At 37.9% G+C, this 17,203-nt stretch overlaps 1 protein-coding gene across 2 annotated transcripts in view; it reads left to right on the forward strand.

The window, feature by feature from the left end:
* The first annotated feature begins 646 nt into the window (after positions 1-646).
* The window catches only part of LOC106172541 (laminin subunit alpha), a 44,674-nt gene continuing 28,117 nt past the window's right edge, over positions 647-17,203 (forward strand). The window contains exons 1-21 of one of the 2 annotated variants that reach the window (XM_087002700.1): positions 647-1,083; positions 4,964-5,200; positions 5,448-5,618; positions 9,450-9,663; positions 9,823-9,941; positions 10,174-10,264; positions 10,595-10,691; positions 10,921-11,096; positions 11,409-11,546; positions 11,811-11,948; positions 12,171-12,305; positions 12,633-12,770; positions 13,085-13,264; positions 13,595-13,753; positions 14,045-14,144; positions 14,448-14,604; positions 14,913-15,082; positions 15,433-15,633; positions 15,884-16,049; positions 16,236-16,396; positions 16,630-16,744. In XM_087002700.1, the coding sequence (XP_086858826.1) occupies positions 682-1,083; positions 4,964-5,200; positions 5,448-5,618; positions 9,450-9,663; positions 9,823-9,941; positions 10,174-10,264; positions 10,595-10,691; positions 10,921-11,096; positions 11,409-11,546; positions 11,811-11,948; positions 12,171-12,305; positions 12,633-12,770; positions 13,085-13,264; positions 13,595-13,753; positions 14,045-14,144; positions 14,448-14,604; positions 14,913-15,082; positions 15,433-15,633; positions 15,884-16,049; positions 16,236-16,396; positions 16,630-16,744 (3,465 nt within the window). In that variant the 5' untranslated portion in view covers positions 647-681. The remainder of the gene's footprint in view (positions 1,084-4,963; positions 5,201-5,447; positions 5,619-9,449; positions 9,664-9,822; positions 9,942-10,173; positions 10,265-10,594; positions 10,692-10,920; positions 11,097-11,408; positions 11,547-11,810; positions 11,949-12,170; positions 12,306-12,632; positions 12,771-13,084; positions 13,265-13,594; positions 13,754-14,044; positions 14,145-14,447; positions 14,605-14,912; positions 15,083-15,432; positions 15,634-15,883; positions 16,050-16,235; positions 16,397-16,629; positions 16,745-17,203) is intronic. The other variant, XM_087002699.1, reaches the window with a different exon arrangement.

Here is a 17,203-nt window from a genome sequence, read left to right on the forward strand (position 1 = left end):
AGGTATAGATAATCGGCTATTTTTTACATCATAGGAAAATCGATCGAGTTATGTAGTTGATTATGCCGAGAACTTCAGTACAAGTCCCTGGTTATGCATAATGATGATATGACAGAAATACTGCGTTTGCGTTTAAACTCTAACAATTACGACTTGATAACTAGTTCATCTTCACTTTCAAATAAGAAGACTAAGTGGCCCTTATATCCGATATAATTCCCTGTCCTAATAAAGGGCTCGTGGACTATAACTGGGCCCTATATTGGATCTTGGAATTTTCAGAATAGACACAATAAAAAACGTCGTTCAATTGAAAAAAAGGTAAACCTCACAACATCAGGCAAGGGGAAATGAAGTTTACTTGTCGAATTAGACACTTTTGACGAGGTTAGTCAACTATTTATCGGAGGGAGGAAGAGCTATAAAAGAGATTATATTTATATTGATGTTGTAAAAAACAGCGAGTGCTTTTGATTCTTTTAAATCCCGACAAGAAGCTACGGTACAGCAACAGAGAGCCTTTTCAGTGAGACAAGAAGAGGGACCCATCTTGCTGAAAAAACGCTTGTTGTTGTGATCATACGAGCCCGGAAATGTTTGACCGCAAACCTGTCACCCCTCCATCTCAACGCAACTTAAACTCGCTGTTCCGAGCACTTGCAGCCATCAGAAGCGAGAAAGATGGCGGTTCGGGAACTCCAACTCGGAGTTTCTCTTCTTTTAATTTTACTTATCTCGCTGGAAAAAGTATCTTGTCAAGTTTTAACGCCGCCTTATTTTAATCTTGCTGAAGGAAGAAAGATAGTTGCAACTGCAACTTGTGGCGAAGACGTTTCAGAGCCGGAATTGTTCTGTAAACTTACCGGTGCGACCGGCGGAGTTTCGGAACATCGTTACACAGATTCTGGCGAGGTCCCGATCATAAAGCAAGGGCAGCTGTGCGACTTCTGTAACCCGAACGACCCAGAGCATGCCCATCCCCCGGAGCAGGCGATAGACGGCACAGAAAGATGGTGGCAAAGCCCCCCTCTCTCTCGTGGACTTGATTACAATGGAGTCAACCTTACCATCGACCTGGGACAGGTGAGGGTGCAAATGAATGAATGAGTTATTAAATTACTGAGTCCAGCAAGGTGCTTAATTTTTTCCCCTCTCATATGGAAATTAGGAATATATTCAGGTTTAAATTATCTGTAACTTGACTCTGACCTACTGATCAAAGTTTGGAGTAATGGTTATGTAAAGTTTTGTTATAAATTGTCTTCACTCAAACTCTCGTCATGTATGCACATGAAATAAACTTATGCTATGTTATTTACTGCATGTGATCTGTTTTGTCAAATTTCAGGTTAAATATTAATTGTATTAGCATATTGTAAACTTTGTATTAAAATATCAAATGTCAGGAACTTAGAAAGTTGCTCAAGAAACATGACTTTCTCACTGATAACTTATTTCAAGGTCCACCTTCCTGAGTTCTCAAATGTGAAATGAACTTTTATATACATAAATTCATAGAAGTAGAGAAAAGCTCAAAATTTCAATCGTTAGAGTGCTCTGATAGATATTTGTTAACTATGAAATAAGAGTGAAATATTAAATTGAATACTAGCGGAAATGGTGCATAGAGATCACATTTCTCTTTGTGTTGATTGATTTGGCAGAACTAATCACACTGCTTAATTACACCCTCTGTATTGTCCATACATTTAAAGATAACTTTCAACCCTTACACCCATAAAGGCCACAATTATTTTCACAAACAGGAAAGTTGGGAGTGATTGTAAGGGGTTTTGTATCACCAGACTTGGTTCATGCAGTACAGGCAGCTGTCGACCTTCTTGTATAAATATTGCCATACACAGACCACCAAGTTTGCCCCATATGCTTCTGCAAAGATTAAAGAAATCCATTCTTGGCAGTGTACACATAGTTTAAATATCTGTGTATACACTCGCAGATGAAAACTTGCATAGTGTTAAAGTATCGAGAAAAGTCTGTTTTGTTATATGTGCATATGGTTTTAATATGTGTAAGTGCGTTAAGCAAACCTCTTACATACAAGTTTTGAATACAATATTAGATGTTACAAATTTGCTAGACTAAGTATGGAAATGTTGAATTTTCTAAGTTTATATCATATCACTGATATCACTAGAAATCATTGAGGTTGAAAAGGGAACTAAGCTGGACTACCAAATTTATAGAATTATTGAACGCATCTCTTCCTTTAATTGCATATGCCATCAATCTATACATGCACACATCCAGTTTAGGGAAATCCTCAGACAGTTTATTAATATTTAAACTGTTAGGGCCTGTTCACAACCAAGTTGATCCGCGGACTAAGCTGCAGATCAGATATAGCAGGACAAACTTGAGTGCATGCTGAGATTTAATTGCTCTGCCCCTGCAGGGACAGCACGTGTGGGAAGCAGGAAATCCATTGTCAAGTGTATACCATATTTGATCTGCAGCTTAGTCCGTGGATCAACTTGGTTCTGAAGAGGCCCTTAGTTGAAATCTTTCAGATCTTTGGCCCACTAGCCAGAGGCTAGTTTCAGCATATAGCTCTGTATACTCTGTACTGCAGCTTGGCTGTTTGATGAAATACTTGGCAAGCATCTTACCCTGGCATTTGTCTGTGTTCACTTCTCTACAGACTGCTTGTTTGTTGCATTTTTTTTTTTTGGAGGGGGGGGGCAGGATATGTTTTGTGTCTCCTAATCCCTGGGAGTGTTAAGCCAGAGAGCAATTCGGTGTGCTATACACATTATCCTTAAAATAGCTTGAATAGATCATGATAAGGGGAAAAGGAATAGAATCATCTCTATCTGGTCACCCCCCTCATGTATTACCTGAAGCCTCCCATTTCACCTGTCTTACACCTGGATTACATCCTGTCATTAAGATAACATGCTCTACCTTGTCATCAGGGAGATAACTTGAGTGTTGGTGATTAAGATTATGTACAGAGTGTCCCTGACATGCAATACCTACCACTCCTCACACTGTGGTGCTGCTTTGATTCCAGTTAAAGCAGTTCTTTTTGTGCTATATATTTTAAGTTTGGCTCAAGATAATGACTTGCACTCTTTTAAATGAGAAGATAGCTTTAGTGGTAGCAATCCAGATAAAGGGGTGGCGGTATGGTTCTTTGGTCATGTAATCTGTTAGACAGAGCCATGATCAAGTGATGTTCTGATTTATTACAAGGGTCAGGTATGAATGGCCTCTCATAGTGATTATGTACAGCTTGGAGATAGGGCTGAATGATAAGACTAAGTACCCACTAGTAAGACTTGTAGATGGGATAAGATAAGTGCCACATTATATGAAATGATGGATTTAGTGTATCTTGATGATGCATATTATGTTTCAAGACTTAACTTCACTTGAAATTAGTCATGTAAAGTTATGATATATGGCTGTATAAGGGGAAAGAATTCTGAAAACAATATCTGAAGGGATTTATGTAAAATGGTTGTTGAAGAGGCCTAAGTTTGATATAAAGCAACTGAAATACGGAAATTCTGCACATTCTGGAAAACAAAAAGTCTCAGATTGGAGAACAATCATGGCAATAATCTCCCCTCTTCCTCTCACATATTGGATACAAATGCCATGTTGATTTATATACAATAGAATGCACTGTAAAATGTGTGGCATTTCCAGCCGGAGTAGGGTGCGCTTCGCTATGCCGAAGGTTCGCTGTGCCGAGGGTTCGCTATGCCGAAGGTTCGCTGTGCCGAGGGTTTGCTATGCCGAAGGTTCGCTGTGCCGAGGGTTCGCTATGCCGAAGGTTCGTTATGCCGAGGGTTCGCTGAGCCGAAGGTTCGCTATACCGAGGGTTCGCTATGCCGATTGTTTTTAAAAAGATGTTAATTTTACACACACCCAATAACTACAACAAGTTCGCCAAAAATAATTAGAGAATGTTTTCTTGTCAGTAATTTCCTAAATGTGGGTGACGCCCATAGTGCCAAAAATAATTAATATATTAACTTACAGAACTGATTATTTAAAGCGATTTAAGATGTTTATGTCCATAAGGATAAACCTTCAATGCGCAGTTTTAACAAATCCAAATGGTACGGATGGAAGAAGAGAACTTTTAAAACTCGTTTATTTTCAAAAAAGGCCACTGCTCGCCACGTTACATAACAAGCACAATGGGTGATGGGTAGCCGACTTTTTCGGCGCAGCGAACCCTCGGCACAGCGAACCATCGGCATAGCGAACCTTTGATTTTGGGGCTCCGGAAAAACTTAGCCGATTTTAGACCAATTTTCCGGTTTTGTCGGCACAGTGAACCCTCGGCACAGCGAACCTTCGGCACAGCGCGCTGTCCCCCCGGAGTAAACCAATACCATCTGGGTATACTATTGATACTCCCTGTAAGCTTAGTTACCATGGTTAAGGTGCATATTTGTGGTGACCTCTTGTCTGCCATTCATCATTCTGTATCACTATACCAGTCTTTTTCCCCCTCCTAAAACCTTATGATCTTCATATGTAAACCACCCCTGGCTTACCAATTTGAACCTTTTGGCAGTAATAAAGAGGGTAAACTTTACTGTATAGGAAAGTCTGCACAAGACATAAACAGGTCATGTGGAAATGTGATGAAGATTTATATGACTCCAATATTGAAAACCAAGCTATTGTTTGGTAGTGATGAAAATTAAATTCAGGAACAAAAAAGGTTGAAATTAGTAATTTGAAACTAGAAAGAGAATAGTAAATCCATTAATAATTATAATAATAATGCTAATAATAATAATAATAATAATAATAATAATAGGTACTTCAGGATATCTGAGAATTCATTTGCTTTAGTATAAGAAAGATCAAAATGCCTAGATTTATTTACTTATTTATTAGGAGGGGTGGACACGTAATAAGACATGATTGCCTTTGAAAAAAATAATAAAAAGTTAAAATATACACCTTTCTCTTTCAGGTCTTTCATGTTGCCTATGTTTTCATCAAGATGGCCAACTCTCCTCGGCCGGGTGTTTGGGTCCTGGAACGTTCCACCGACTATGGACAGACTTGGAAACCATGGCAGTACTTTGCAGACACAGAAAGCGATTGTTACAACATTTTTAATAAACGAGCCTCTTCCCAGCCTGTATATGATGATGATGCCATTTGCACTGTGGAATACTCAAAGATAGTACCCCTTGAAGGAGGAGAGGTCAGTTTGTATAGGAATATTGCAAAAATATAGAACAGGGGGTCAACATATTTTAATTTTGCCCCTTTTGTCTGGAGATCATCACCCATTTTGAAAAGAACAGCTGCGGCTTCTTGGCCAAATGCTACACTGTTTAAAATCGACTTTTACTGTGCAAGTACACTTTAATCTCATCAGTAAATCCTATTAAAGAAGAATTGATTCTATTTATTTTTGCTTTAAACATATTTTTCAATTTTGATTTCAGATTGTTGTATCCCTGGTCAATAATCGTCCCAGTTCCATGAACTTCCACGCCAGTGACAAACTCCAAGAGTGGACAGAGGCTACCAATATCCGTCTCCGTCTCATGAGGACAAAAACTCTGCTTGGCCACTTGATGGCTGTTCAGAGGCAAGACCCAACAGTGACCAGAAGGGTGAGTGGACTGGACGGCCAGTGAATCATTTTACCTACTGATAATGGTAGAGAGGTTGGAAATGGGGGTGGAGTGAATAGTTGCTGGGTATTGTACACTAGCTATCTCTACAAAGATAGAACATATATGTTTATATTCAAGCAGGTTGTCCCCTAAATGGTACTTTTTTATTTTTTTATTTCTTTAAAAAAATTTTTTTTTACTCTCTAAGAAATGGCTGTTTTTCTAAATGTAGTCTTTTTGTGTAAGACCCAATTCCCAGAGATTAGATCTATCCAACTAGATAGAACATAGATGTTTATATTCAAGCAGGTTGTCCCCTAAATGGACCTTTTTAAAAAATTTTTTTATTATTATTTTTTTTTGACTCTCTAAGAAATGGCTGTTGTTCTAAATGTAGTCTTTTTGTCAAAGGCCCCATTCCCAGAGATTAGATAGATCCAACTAGATCGACCTGGGGGGGTCACTCTAAATAGCTGTCAGCCGAGCGGGCACGAAAGTTAATTACCCCCTTACAGCTTGTAGTAGGCAAGACAGAGATTATGCCGGATTATCTGACAGTAATCTAGTGAGACTCCCCACGGGGATAGATTGATCTAAAATCTATGGGAATGCGCCCTAAATGTAGTCTTCCCAAAATTCATGAATTTTTTTTCCAGGGAATAATTTGCAAAGAGATGTTACAGAAAATATGTATGGGTTAGGATCTTCATCAACAAAAAGAAATGAAATCAGAAGTTGGTTATTAGTTACAGACCAAGGTTAAATAACTCCAGTTAATTGGAAATTTGGGTCTTTTTTTCACCAAAAAGGCGGAAACTTTTTAGAATAAAAGTCATTACTTTGTATGGCCTTGTGTAAATTTTTCAAATGTTGAATTATTCTAAATTTTTGGTCTGAAGTTCTATTGTGAAATGCAGTGAAGACTATTACTGGACTTAATATGTACAGCTTCATTCCTGAATATGACCATACTGAGCCTGTCCAGGTGTAAGGTGAAGTTCAGACTTTCAACATGCCTGAAGGTGTAGGAAATGTCACTTCAGAGGCTACTCATTATCTCCTTAAAGACAGACTACATAGCAGTCATGTTTTCCCTCTGACTAGATGACTAGACACTGGAAGACAACACATGTGATGGGCCATGATAACACAATGGAGAAGGGTCATGCATTAAGTCCTTTCAGGTAGACAGGACCATCTATAAACTTACATCATAGATGGTGGTACAATTCTTCAGGCAAGACAGGCAGTCTAATGGTCTTAGATACATACCTACATACATAGGGACCTGATTATAGAGTAGGCGAGACAGACCTAATGTGTCATTGGACATGCATCCTCTTAATAACCTGATCAGAAGGTCTGAAAAAAGTTTTCATAACTAAATATTTTAATATTTTCATATAAAATAGTAATCTTTTAAAGTTAAACCAGAACTCACAAAGGCTTGTCATTTTTTCTATTTTTTTAAAATCAGTTTTCAGTGTTCATATTTTGTTTCATAATTTTTAACTTGAGCAACTTGTGCTGAAACCAAATTATGGGATGCACCATCATGTGACTAAACAAATGACATACGGAATGGCTGGAGACTCGAGGGCAGTAGTGCCTTAGAGAGCAACCATATTATTTACAGTACACCAACAAAGATGACAGGGTAGACCTGGATTATACACACTCATTGGTGTGATAATGAAGAATGAGGGTAGATAATGTTACGTGGTTTAACAAGCTGTGCATAGTTTAAGGGACAAAGAACAGAACAAGAAAATCCAATTCTGTAGAGCAATGTTTGACATGAAAGGAATATATTTGAGAAAAGGTTACCAAAGTATACAAAGGTTTGACTTTTAAGTGATAGTACACAGACTGGGGCACACTCTGTGCTTTATAAATGCATAAAATCAGATATTGTATGTTGTAGTACACAGACTGGGGCACACTCTGTGCTTTATAAATGCATAAAATCAGATATTGTATGTTGTAGTTGAGGCTCAGATTCATAAAATAATTATATAGAAAGAAAGTGAAAAAGGTGCTCGTTATTTCTTATAATTCAGTGAAGAACAAATCAGCTATGAACACCCTGTCCATTCATAAGATATATTGAAATGCACTACAAAACTGGTCTTACTGAATAAAAAGAACAGGGCAGGTACCTTTATCCTTGCTTTCTCATCTTACCTTTCTCAGCCATTTCCTCTCAATAAAGAAAATTTCTGTTGAGTGGCAGGGTATGTGTGGACAGTCAAGCAGTGACTCATTCCAGACAAAAACCTCATTGAGGGGTCCATTTCACATGGACAGCCATTTACACAGGCATCTATGGACTGGGGATATTATTAGGCAGGAGGGGAGTCTTGACTATTTGTTATTGATTTATACAAAGTGAGGCACTCTCTTTCTGTCTCTTATCCCTATCTGAGGCCTTCTTTTGGGAAAATTAGGTTTTTAATGTCAGTAATGTTGCAGAAGAATTTATGCAGTGGATTTGAAGACATTCTGAAACATACGGTTAAAATTCCTTTGCTGAGCTCAGCCCTGACAGATATCAGATATTCTAATAGTCCAGTATTGTCTGCTGTGTATAACCTCTATTACGTATTATAGCTCCCATTTTATCTTGTGGACTTGTAAACCTATATTTTTGACACATTCCAGATCAACTGTTATGGCAGGGATTTACTTCAATGTTCAGAATGCCTGGCTAATTTTCCTGTTGTTGAATGGTCCCTTTTCAAATACTTGAAATGTATACCACAAAGGGGCTTATCTGATAGGAAACATTACAACTTCTCTTCCTATGTATGCTGTTTTAGCTTCTGTATTTGTATTTAGAGGGAAATATGATGTCTGACCTACTTGATTTGTGTATTAACATGAAATTCAGGCATGGGAGTTTTTTACAAGCTGTATTTGTTTCCCAAATCTAGAGTCTTTTTCTCCTTCAAATTAGTCACTACAATCAGAATTGGTGCCATTTCCTAAATAATTGGTAAAAACCACCATTGGCATTCTGCTGACATTCTGCTGTCTTAATCCCTAGTAGTACTAGTAATCCCTATTCTTCCTTAGAAACTGTAAAAAGGTCCCTTTTGCATAGGTTGGGAACTTGGGGGCAAACAGTGTATATAGTCAGTTTATATAAACAGTTGCCAGACTGTATAAACTCTCCAGGGATGTAACAGCCATGTGTGTGTGGTTAAGAAAAAGAAGATCATCAAGTGCCTACATTTCCTGATCATGTGGTTTTGGACAAAGAACCATGTGAAAAAATACAGCATCATCTCATTCTTTCATGTGTCTTCCCTTTCACACAGAAGGTTTTGCACTCTATGAATTATTTCCTGTATGATGACTCAGAAAGTATAGCTTGACATTGTTGACCTAGTGTGATTATTAAAAAAGAAAAGATAGCTTTTAGATTTGAATCTCTCTCTCTCTCTCTCTCTCTCTCTCTCTCTCTCTCTCTCTCTCTCTCTCTCTCTCTCTCTCTCTCTCTCTCTCTCTCTCTTTTGTGTGAGGTTGTATTGGTGTGTATTGAATTTACTAGATTTTTGATAAAAAACTAGAATGGGATAGTTCTTTAATTTCAATTTTACTTTTAGCATCTGGGCTATTTTTTCTTGTGACTTGATCTTTGCATATCTAAAACTGTAATTAATGAGATGTTGCAGTGAAGTTTTTTCCAAGTCCAAATTTGTAGTGGTATGTTTTTGGTTACACATTGGATGCATCTTATGATTGTGTTTGAAATACAGCCATTTATTTTAAAAGTGTTCATCAGAACTGATGAGATGAATTAAATCTACCCTTTCGTATTTACAGTACTTCTACAGTATCAAGGACATATCTATTGGTGGGCGCTGTGTGTGCAATGGCCATGCTGACGTCTGTGACAAGACAGATCCAAATGATCTGTACAAGCTTCTCTGCCGCTGCCAGCACAATACGTGTGGTGCTCAGTGTGAGATGTGCTGCCCTGGCTTTGTGCAGAAGAAATGGCAGAGAGCTGACAACTTTAACACCTTTGAGTGTGAACGTAAGTTGGGCTTGGAGTGAGGATTCTATTTGCCTTTTATGCTATTAGTATCGGTTGTTTTTATGAAAGTTGACTTAAAAGAATAGAGTGTTGATTAATTTGTATCCTAACCACTTGACTATATAAATATGTAGTTCTTTTTACTTACATCATCTCCAGGCTGCCAGTGCTATGGTCACACAGATGAGTGTGTGTATAATGCCACAGTAGATGCCCTGGGTCTCAGTGTGGACAGACAGGGCAACTATGAGGGTGGTGGTGTATGCCAGAACTGCAGGGTAAGGCACTTTGTAGTGTTAATTTTTCCCACCATACTCCTTATTGAACCATCTTGTCAGATTTTTAAGATTGCCAGCTTTGTAATGATTGAGAAGTATAGGTCTGTTTTTCTGCATTATGAACAGTAGAAATAATGTCATGCGGTGGTTGAGGTAGACCAACTCCAATGCAAAGAATTCTATCTGAGCACATTGTGATATGCTTGGTGATGATTTTTATGCTCATTCTTAGGACAACACTGAGGGAATCAACTGTGAGAAGTGTGTGTCTGGGTACTACAGACCCTTTGGAGTACCGAGGAATGCCACTGATGCCTGCAGACGTAAAAAACATTTTTGTTTATTTAAATAGCAACTCTTAAAATTAAAAAACTTACAGGGTGTCAATATATTCTACCTAAGCACCATGGTTTGATGTTGTTTGGGAAAATAAATCTGAACAGATACTTGAAGATTTCAGCTTTGTCGCAACAAGAAAGCATCTTAAATTGTTTGTGTCTGTATGGTAAACCAATCATAAAAAATGGAATTTACATACTATGTCCATAAAAGTTTAAACCTATGGTTCAGAAAAATTAATAAAAAGGAACTTATATGTTCTGGTGTATATGTACCTTGTGCAACAATTACGCAGGCATCTTCTACATTAACAGCCTGTAACTGTGACCTGAAGTTCTCCACTGGTGATTGTGAGGAAGGAACTGGAATCTGCAAATGCCGTCCTGAGTACACTGGCATCAACTGTGACAGGTGGGTAGCACTACACCAGTCTACAAAACTGAATCTCTAAGAGCCTAGCTATAATCTGTCAGATAAAAGAAATTCTCTGATTAACCTGAGATTAATTTCAAACATTGGTTTTCACAATGTCAGGTGAAGGAAATATCAGAGATAACCCCTTTTATCAAATTTTTTTAAGTTCTTGGTTGAAAACAGAATGACCAGTGTGTTAATCCCTTGTTTTTAAATTCCTTTCCAGTTGTGCTAAGGGCTACTATGGCTATCCTAACTGCCGGCCCTGTGACTGTAATATCAATGGTACAGAGGGCGAGGTGTGTGAGGTGGGAGGTGGACAGTGCCCCTGTAAACCCAACTATTCTGGTATCTATTGTGACTCCTGTGCCTTGGGATACCACAGCTTCCCACAGTGTACTGGTAAGAGAAAAATTGAAAATTTTTTCAATCAAAAGAGATGGTCACATGGTATGAGCTGTATGGTGCAAATGTGTTGATATTTAGGTCACCTTTCTTTGTCTGTTTTGTAGATAACAACATAAACCAGTTGACTTCTAAATGTAACTTAGTGAGGGGTGCTAATATTTGTGTAATAATATCGATTATAATATGAATATTGTCTTGGAATTACCATTTCGCCTGAAAAAAATTATTCCACTGAGTAACAAAAATAATCCAGTTATTAAGAAGCAACACTGATTGATACCCTACTATTTGATCTCATTATTACAGCCTGTCGCTGTGACAGAATAGGATCTCTCAGCTCCATCTGTAACACAGAGACTGGTGATTGTACCTGCCGTAATAACTTTGGTGGCAGAGACTGTGATGTCTGTCAGGATGGTTTCTATGGATACCCACAGTGTTCAAGTAAGTAGCCTGTTATGTTTATTGTATGGAAATAATGATTAAATTGTGAGATTATTGCCCCAGGTTTTGCATTTAATAGACTTCCTTGTTTTCTCATGTGAGACTAAATTTGTATGATTTTATCCTCTTTTATTGCTTAATAATCACTGGGAATAATTTAAACATTTTCCTCACCTGGTAAATGCCAGAGGCAAGAGCAGCTATATCTAAGGTTATTCTAGTCATTCTTGAGTTAGCTTGGATTTAATAATTTTTCTCCTCCAGCCTGTGACTGTGACCCTACTGGCACAGTGCCAGAGATTTGTGATAAGACTGGTGGTCAGTGCATGTGTAAAGAGAACTTTGGTGGCCCACGCTGTGACCGCTGTGCTGCCGGATACTATGACTATCCTCGTTGTGTTCGTAAGTATCAATCATGAGTAAATTGGTATGTCAGAAAACCAGTTTCAAAAGTTGAATGAATAAAGTTTTAAGATACTCTGTGCTCTTTAAATTTTTAAGAGAAAAAAATTACAAGTGAAATACTTTTTCAGCATGTTTCTCCCTAATTTTGCTTGTTTAGCACCAAGAATTCAACATAGTTAATTTACTGGTTTTAATTTAAATGTTATTGATTATTTTCAGCTTGTCAGTGTGCAGACCCAGGGTCAGCAGACAACTTCTGCAGTAACTATGGCCAGTGTCGCTGCAAGGTTAATTTCAGTGGACAGAACTGTGACCAGTGTGCCCCTGGCTACTACCGATATCCTGAATGTTTGTGTAAGTATAAGAAAAGTAGAATATCATAAAGATGACAGAAACACTATTTTTTGCACTGGATATTAAAAGAGTGCAATATTTTTCCCCTAAAAATGGAAGGATGGGGGATGAAGTGAAAAAAATACTTGGTTAAAAAGAAAGAAAATATTGATAAAGGTTATGGTTTTGAAAAAAAATTAAAATTGCATAATGAAAGGAATGATTTTATCATCCACTGCAATCATTTACATTTTTATAAACTCTGTAGCTAAAACCCCAACAACAACTCTGTGACACTGACGTTTTCTTTTCTCTCTCTTTTTTTTTTTTTTTTTCATAACTGTTCAGCCTGTTCCTGTGACACCTATGGTACTATTGGTATTAATTGTGACCAGGTAACAGGCCAATGTGCTTGTAAAGGCAATTTCCAGGGACTGACCTGTGACAAATGTGCTGACAACTTCTACAACTACCCAGTCTGTGAAGGTAAGATAGTTCCAGAGTGTCACAATAGTTTTCAGTTTTGAAATATGGTTAGTCATTCAACAAAAGGAATTCGGAATTAAGTTTTTTTAAGAATGCCAAATAATAAGAAATGTTGGCAACAAACAAGTTAGAGGAAAATTTTGATTTTATCAGTCCAGGGGCATGTATATTTCATTTTAGTCTAGTTAATGAAACAGACATTAGTTTTAAAAGCTTTTTTTCTATCTTTTGAAAATATGATACTGCAACATAAATTAGATAGAAACACACCAAAAGTTCAACAAACAATTAACCTACAAGCCCCTATATTTCAGTGTGTAACTGTAATCCAGCTGGGGCCATGGAGGTGGCAGGTTACCCACTGGGTGGCTGTGGCTCTCACAGGACCCCAGGGCTGCTGTGCCAGTGTAAATCCAGAGTGCAGGGCCACATCTGTGACCAGTGTAAGCCAGGCTACTGGAACCTCAACATCAACAATGTGGATGGATGTGAAGGTAGGGAGGTGTTGACTGGATAACAATGGAAAAATAGGGAAAATATGACACTGTACATCTTAGTTGATGGTTATTTGGCAGGTCAGCAGTTTGCTTGCTTAAAGAAGCTTTCTTTTAAAAAAAGGGAGTTGAATGACTTTGGTAGTGTATGCTAGTGTAATCTGATAATCTTGTGGTCCGTATTTAAATCTGGTGTATTATTTGTATTTCACCATAATCATATAGGCTAAATGGTTTCTAGCATCTTTCTAATTTAAACTTGTTATACTTGAAATATGCTAGTCTTTAATAGCTACAGTAAATTAAATTTGGGAAATTTTCTTTTGTCAGGCTGTGACTGCTTTGGTCCAGGCACGGTGTCAGGAGATGGGATCTGTAACCCAGTCAGTGGTCAGTGTCAGTGTAAACCATTTGCCAGTGGACGGCAGTGTTCCACCTGTGTGGATGGAACATATAACTTGAAGGATAACAACCTGTTTGGTTGCACAGGTACTGGAAGTCTGTTCGCAGAGAAAAAGAAATATTGCCTAGCTTTAAAATCTTGATTGCATGTGTAGAATATATGAGCTGATTTATGAGACTATAAAAAGTCTGGTTTCTTATCACATGTATTGACTTGCTAAAAATATGAGATACGGTCACAGGCCAGGGAGACTAGCTGAGAGTTGGGAACAAGATCTGCAAGTCAGAAGAAAAATATGATCATATGCCACAAGTAAAAAGATGCTGCTATAAGAACTTGTGAAATAACTTGGCCTTTTTTAATGATCTGTATTTCAGACTGTGATTGTGACATGGGTGGCTCTCTGGACAACAACTGTGACAAGAACACTGGTCAGTGCACCTGTAGACCAAGGGTCAATGGTAGAAGGTGTGACAAGTGAGTATGGGTTGTCTGTTTGTGTACAGTTACTGATATGACTTTCGTTTATCTTGATAGTTAGTCATTAAAAGCAAAGAAATTGCACATCTTGAAAAGCAGATTGTGGACTTATAGACATTCTTTTAAATTTGTCACCACCCCCCCCTTTCCTCCCCCCAGCTTGTTATATGATATCAGTGTTATATCATTACATCAGGACTTGGTAAAACCTATATCTTCCACTCTTTCAAACCACAACATGGGCTGATGTTGATTATGACTTTCTTAATAATAATTATAGTAATTAATTTATCATTTAAGGCCTCTGAACACACATTTCTTCCCCACCTTGTACCAACACCAGTATGAATTGGAGGATGGCCGCACCCCTCAGAACACTGCCGTCAGGTATGGTTACGATGACAACACCTTCCCTGGATACTCCTGGAGAGGGTATGCCATACTGTCTAGAATTCAGGTAAGATAGAGGAACATCATGTAAATCTTTGTTATGCATTTTATTGCATTGGAATAATAGAATAGAGCACTCACAATGTGTGATAATATATATCTATCTTTTGTCGAGGTGTGTCTGTTACACACGTTACAGAGAAAAAGTACAAATACTGCGTCTGATGATGCATACTGTCTTAATATGCTTTATTCCACAAAACTGTAATAAGCACCTAATTGTGCACATCAAGGTTCAGAATTACTCTGCAGAAATAAACATTCCCATCTTTATATTTACTACATATCACATGGTTGTCTTTGCTCACTTTCCAGCCTGAGGTGATAGTAGATGCCAGTCTCACCAAGTCCAGTCTGTATCGTATCATCTACAGATACGTCAACCGTGGCCCCTCTGACATCACGGCAGACATCGTTGTCACGCCACAGCTGGAGACCTCCACAGATGTTATACAGTCCAACCAGGTGGTCTTTAAGCCAACTACGTAAGTTGATTAAGATAAATGGTTTTATTTTCTTTCAGTACAGAATGCTTAACATAAATGAAATATGATAGTTCAATTTTTGATGTGCCTAGTAAAGTTTTTGTTACTTGTTGTTATTGTATGGATAATACCGTATGTTTAAATTAAGATGTCTGAATATCTTGCATTTGTTTATTGAAGGATTTGTAGATGTGCTCATTTTAAAATGTTTAATATCTTTCTCTATTTCACACTTATAACTAAGATGAATCAGAGGTTAAAAAAAAAAAACTTAATGTATATTAAAAGCTGTAAATGTAGTTTTATTACAGCTGGTGGCTTATATTCAGCTTCATAATACTGTCTTCCAGCATTCCTGCTCTGGCTACAGCAGGCAGTGACGGCACCATTGCGACCTTTGTGTTGAACAGAGGAAGGTGGGCCATCTCTCTGAAGACCTCGGAGGATGTGATGGTGGATTACCTGGTCCTGCTGCCACAGGAGTACTATGAGGCCACAGTGCTCCAGGAGAGAGTGAACAAGCCATGTGTCCTGCCTGACAGAGGGGAACCGTAAGTGAACACTGCTTTTTTTCATCTCTATATATTGCAAAATTTTAAGAATTTACCACAAATTAATGTGAGTATAGAAAGATTGCTGTATTACATAACTGATGCATCAATGTATCAGTGTAGGGAAACTTTTGAGTGTATTTCAAAATGATAAAATCTTAAAAGAGCGTTCAAACTGTCAATATCATTTAAAGATATTAAATGTTTTAAGTAATATTGTACATTTGAAATACCTCCTACTTCCTTACAGCTGTCTCCATTATGCCTATGTGGATGTGAGTATTTTCCCCAGTGTCAATGGTGACCAGGGATATGTGATTCAGGATGGTCAGAGGATCAAGACACAGCTGTTGGACAACTCTAAGATAGTGGGTGCCCTGGGTGGCAAGGACTTAGCCCTTCTCAACAATGCACAGGTTTAACTTCTGTTGATTTTCATTGTATTGCAGTAACACAACAGCTGCATTATCCTTTCAGAAGAATTGTCACCAAAAAAGTAAATTCTTGAAAGAAAATTAAAACAGAAGTATTTAGTTTTATTCTAAGGTTATGATATTGAGATGTTAATATCTAATGCCATTGAACTTTATTCTTCATTCCAGCAATCTGTCTACCTTGATGTAATCCTCCCCAACCCTGGGAAGTATGTGTTCATAGTGCAGTACCACACCAGCAAGCCAGACAGACAGGAGCTGCAGGTAGAGGTGGCCAGCACTGATGGTAGGGAGAAGGGAAAGGTGGCCATATACAAGTGTGACTACAGGTATTGGATAAGTTTTGAAAGAAAAAACGAGTACATTCTATGCTTTGTTCTCTTTTAGTTGTTATATTTCCCTGGCACTTTTTTAAGGAAGCTGGAAAAATTATGACATCTACCCACAGTTTGTAACTCCTTAAGCTGACAAGGAAGAGTACTACCTTAATCAAAAATGACAATTTTTTTTATTGAGCAGATTTTATTTTCATGCAATAATATTTATTGTCAATTTATTTCAGCATGTTGTGCCGTCAGGTTGTCACAGATGCAGATGGCAAAGTGGCAGTATTTGATGTGCAGTCTGGATATGCAAGGATCACTCTTACTGGGGACTTAGACACTGATGTTGCCATCGTGAGTCTACCTTCATCATGTTGTTCAGTCGTTAACATCTGATGCAATTGACCAGATGTAGATCAGTATGAAGGGTTGTTTTATGCAATTGTTGTGTTATTAGGTGGCCATGTCTTCTTAGCTATTGAAAAAAATGAATATGTCAAGACAGTTTGGGGAATACAAAATTATCATTTAACAGCATCTTAAAGACATTAGAAGAAAGTGATCAAGACAGACAAAATTAATGGAACCAAACTTTATACAGTCTGTGGCATGTTATTATGCTGATCATTTATAGAAACCAATGCCATTTTTTATGGAAATAGAGAAAATCTTGTGGTAAACCAAGAGAAACAAAAAAAAAATTATTAAAGCCAAGTCTCTCTCTCTCTCTCTCTCTCTCTCTCTCTCTCTCTCTCTCTCTCTCTCTCTCTCTCTCTCTCTCTCTCTCTCTCTCTCTCTCTCTCTCTCTCTCTC

Source organism: Lingula anatina, chromosome 1, assembly GCF_051362555.1.
Source record: "Lingula anatina isolate TDL-2025a chromosome 1, LinAna3.0, whole genome shotgun sequence".
Taxonomy (NCBI): domain Eukaryota; kingdom Metazoa; phylum Brachiopoda; class Lingulata; order Lingulida; family Lingulidae; genus Lingula; species Lingula anatina.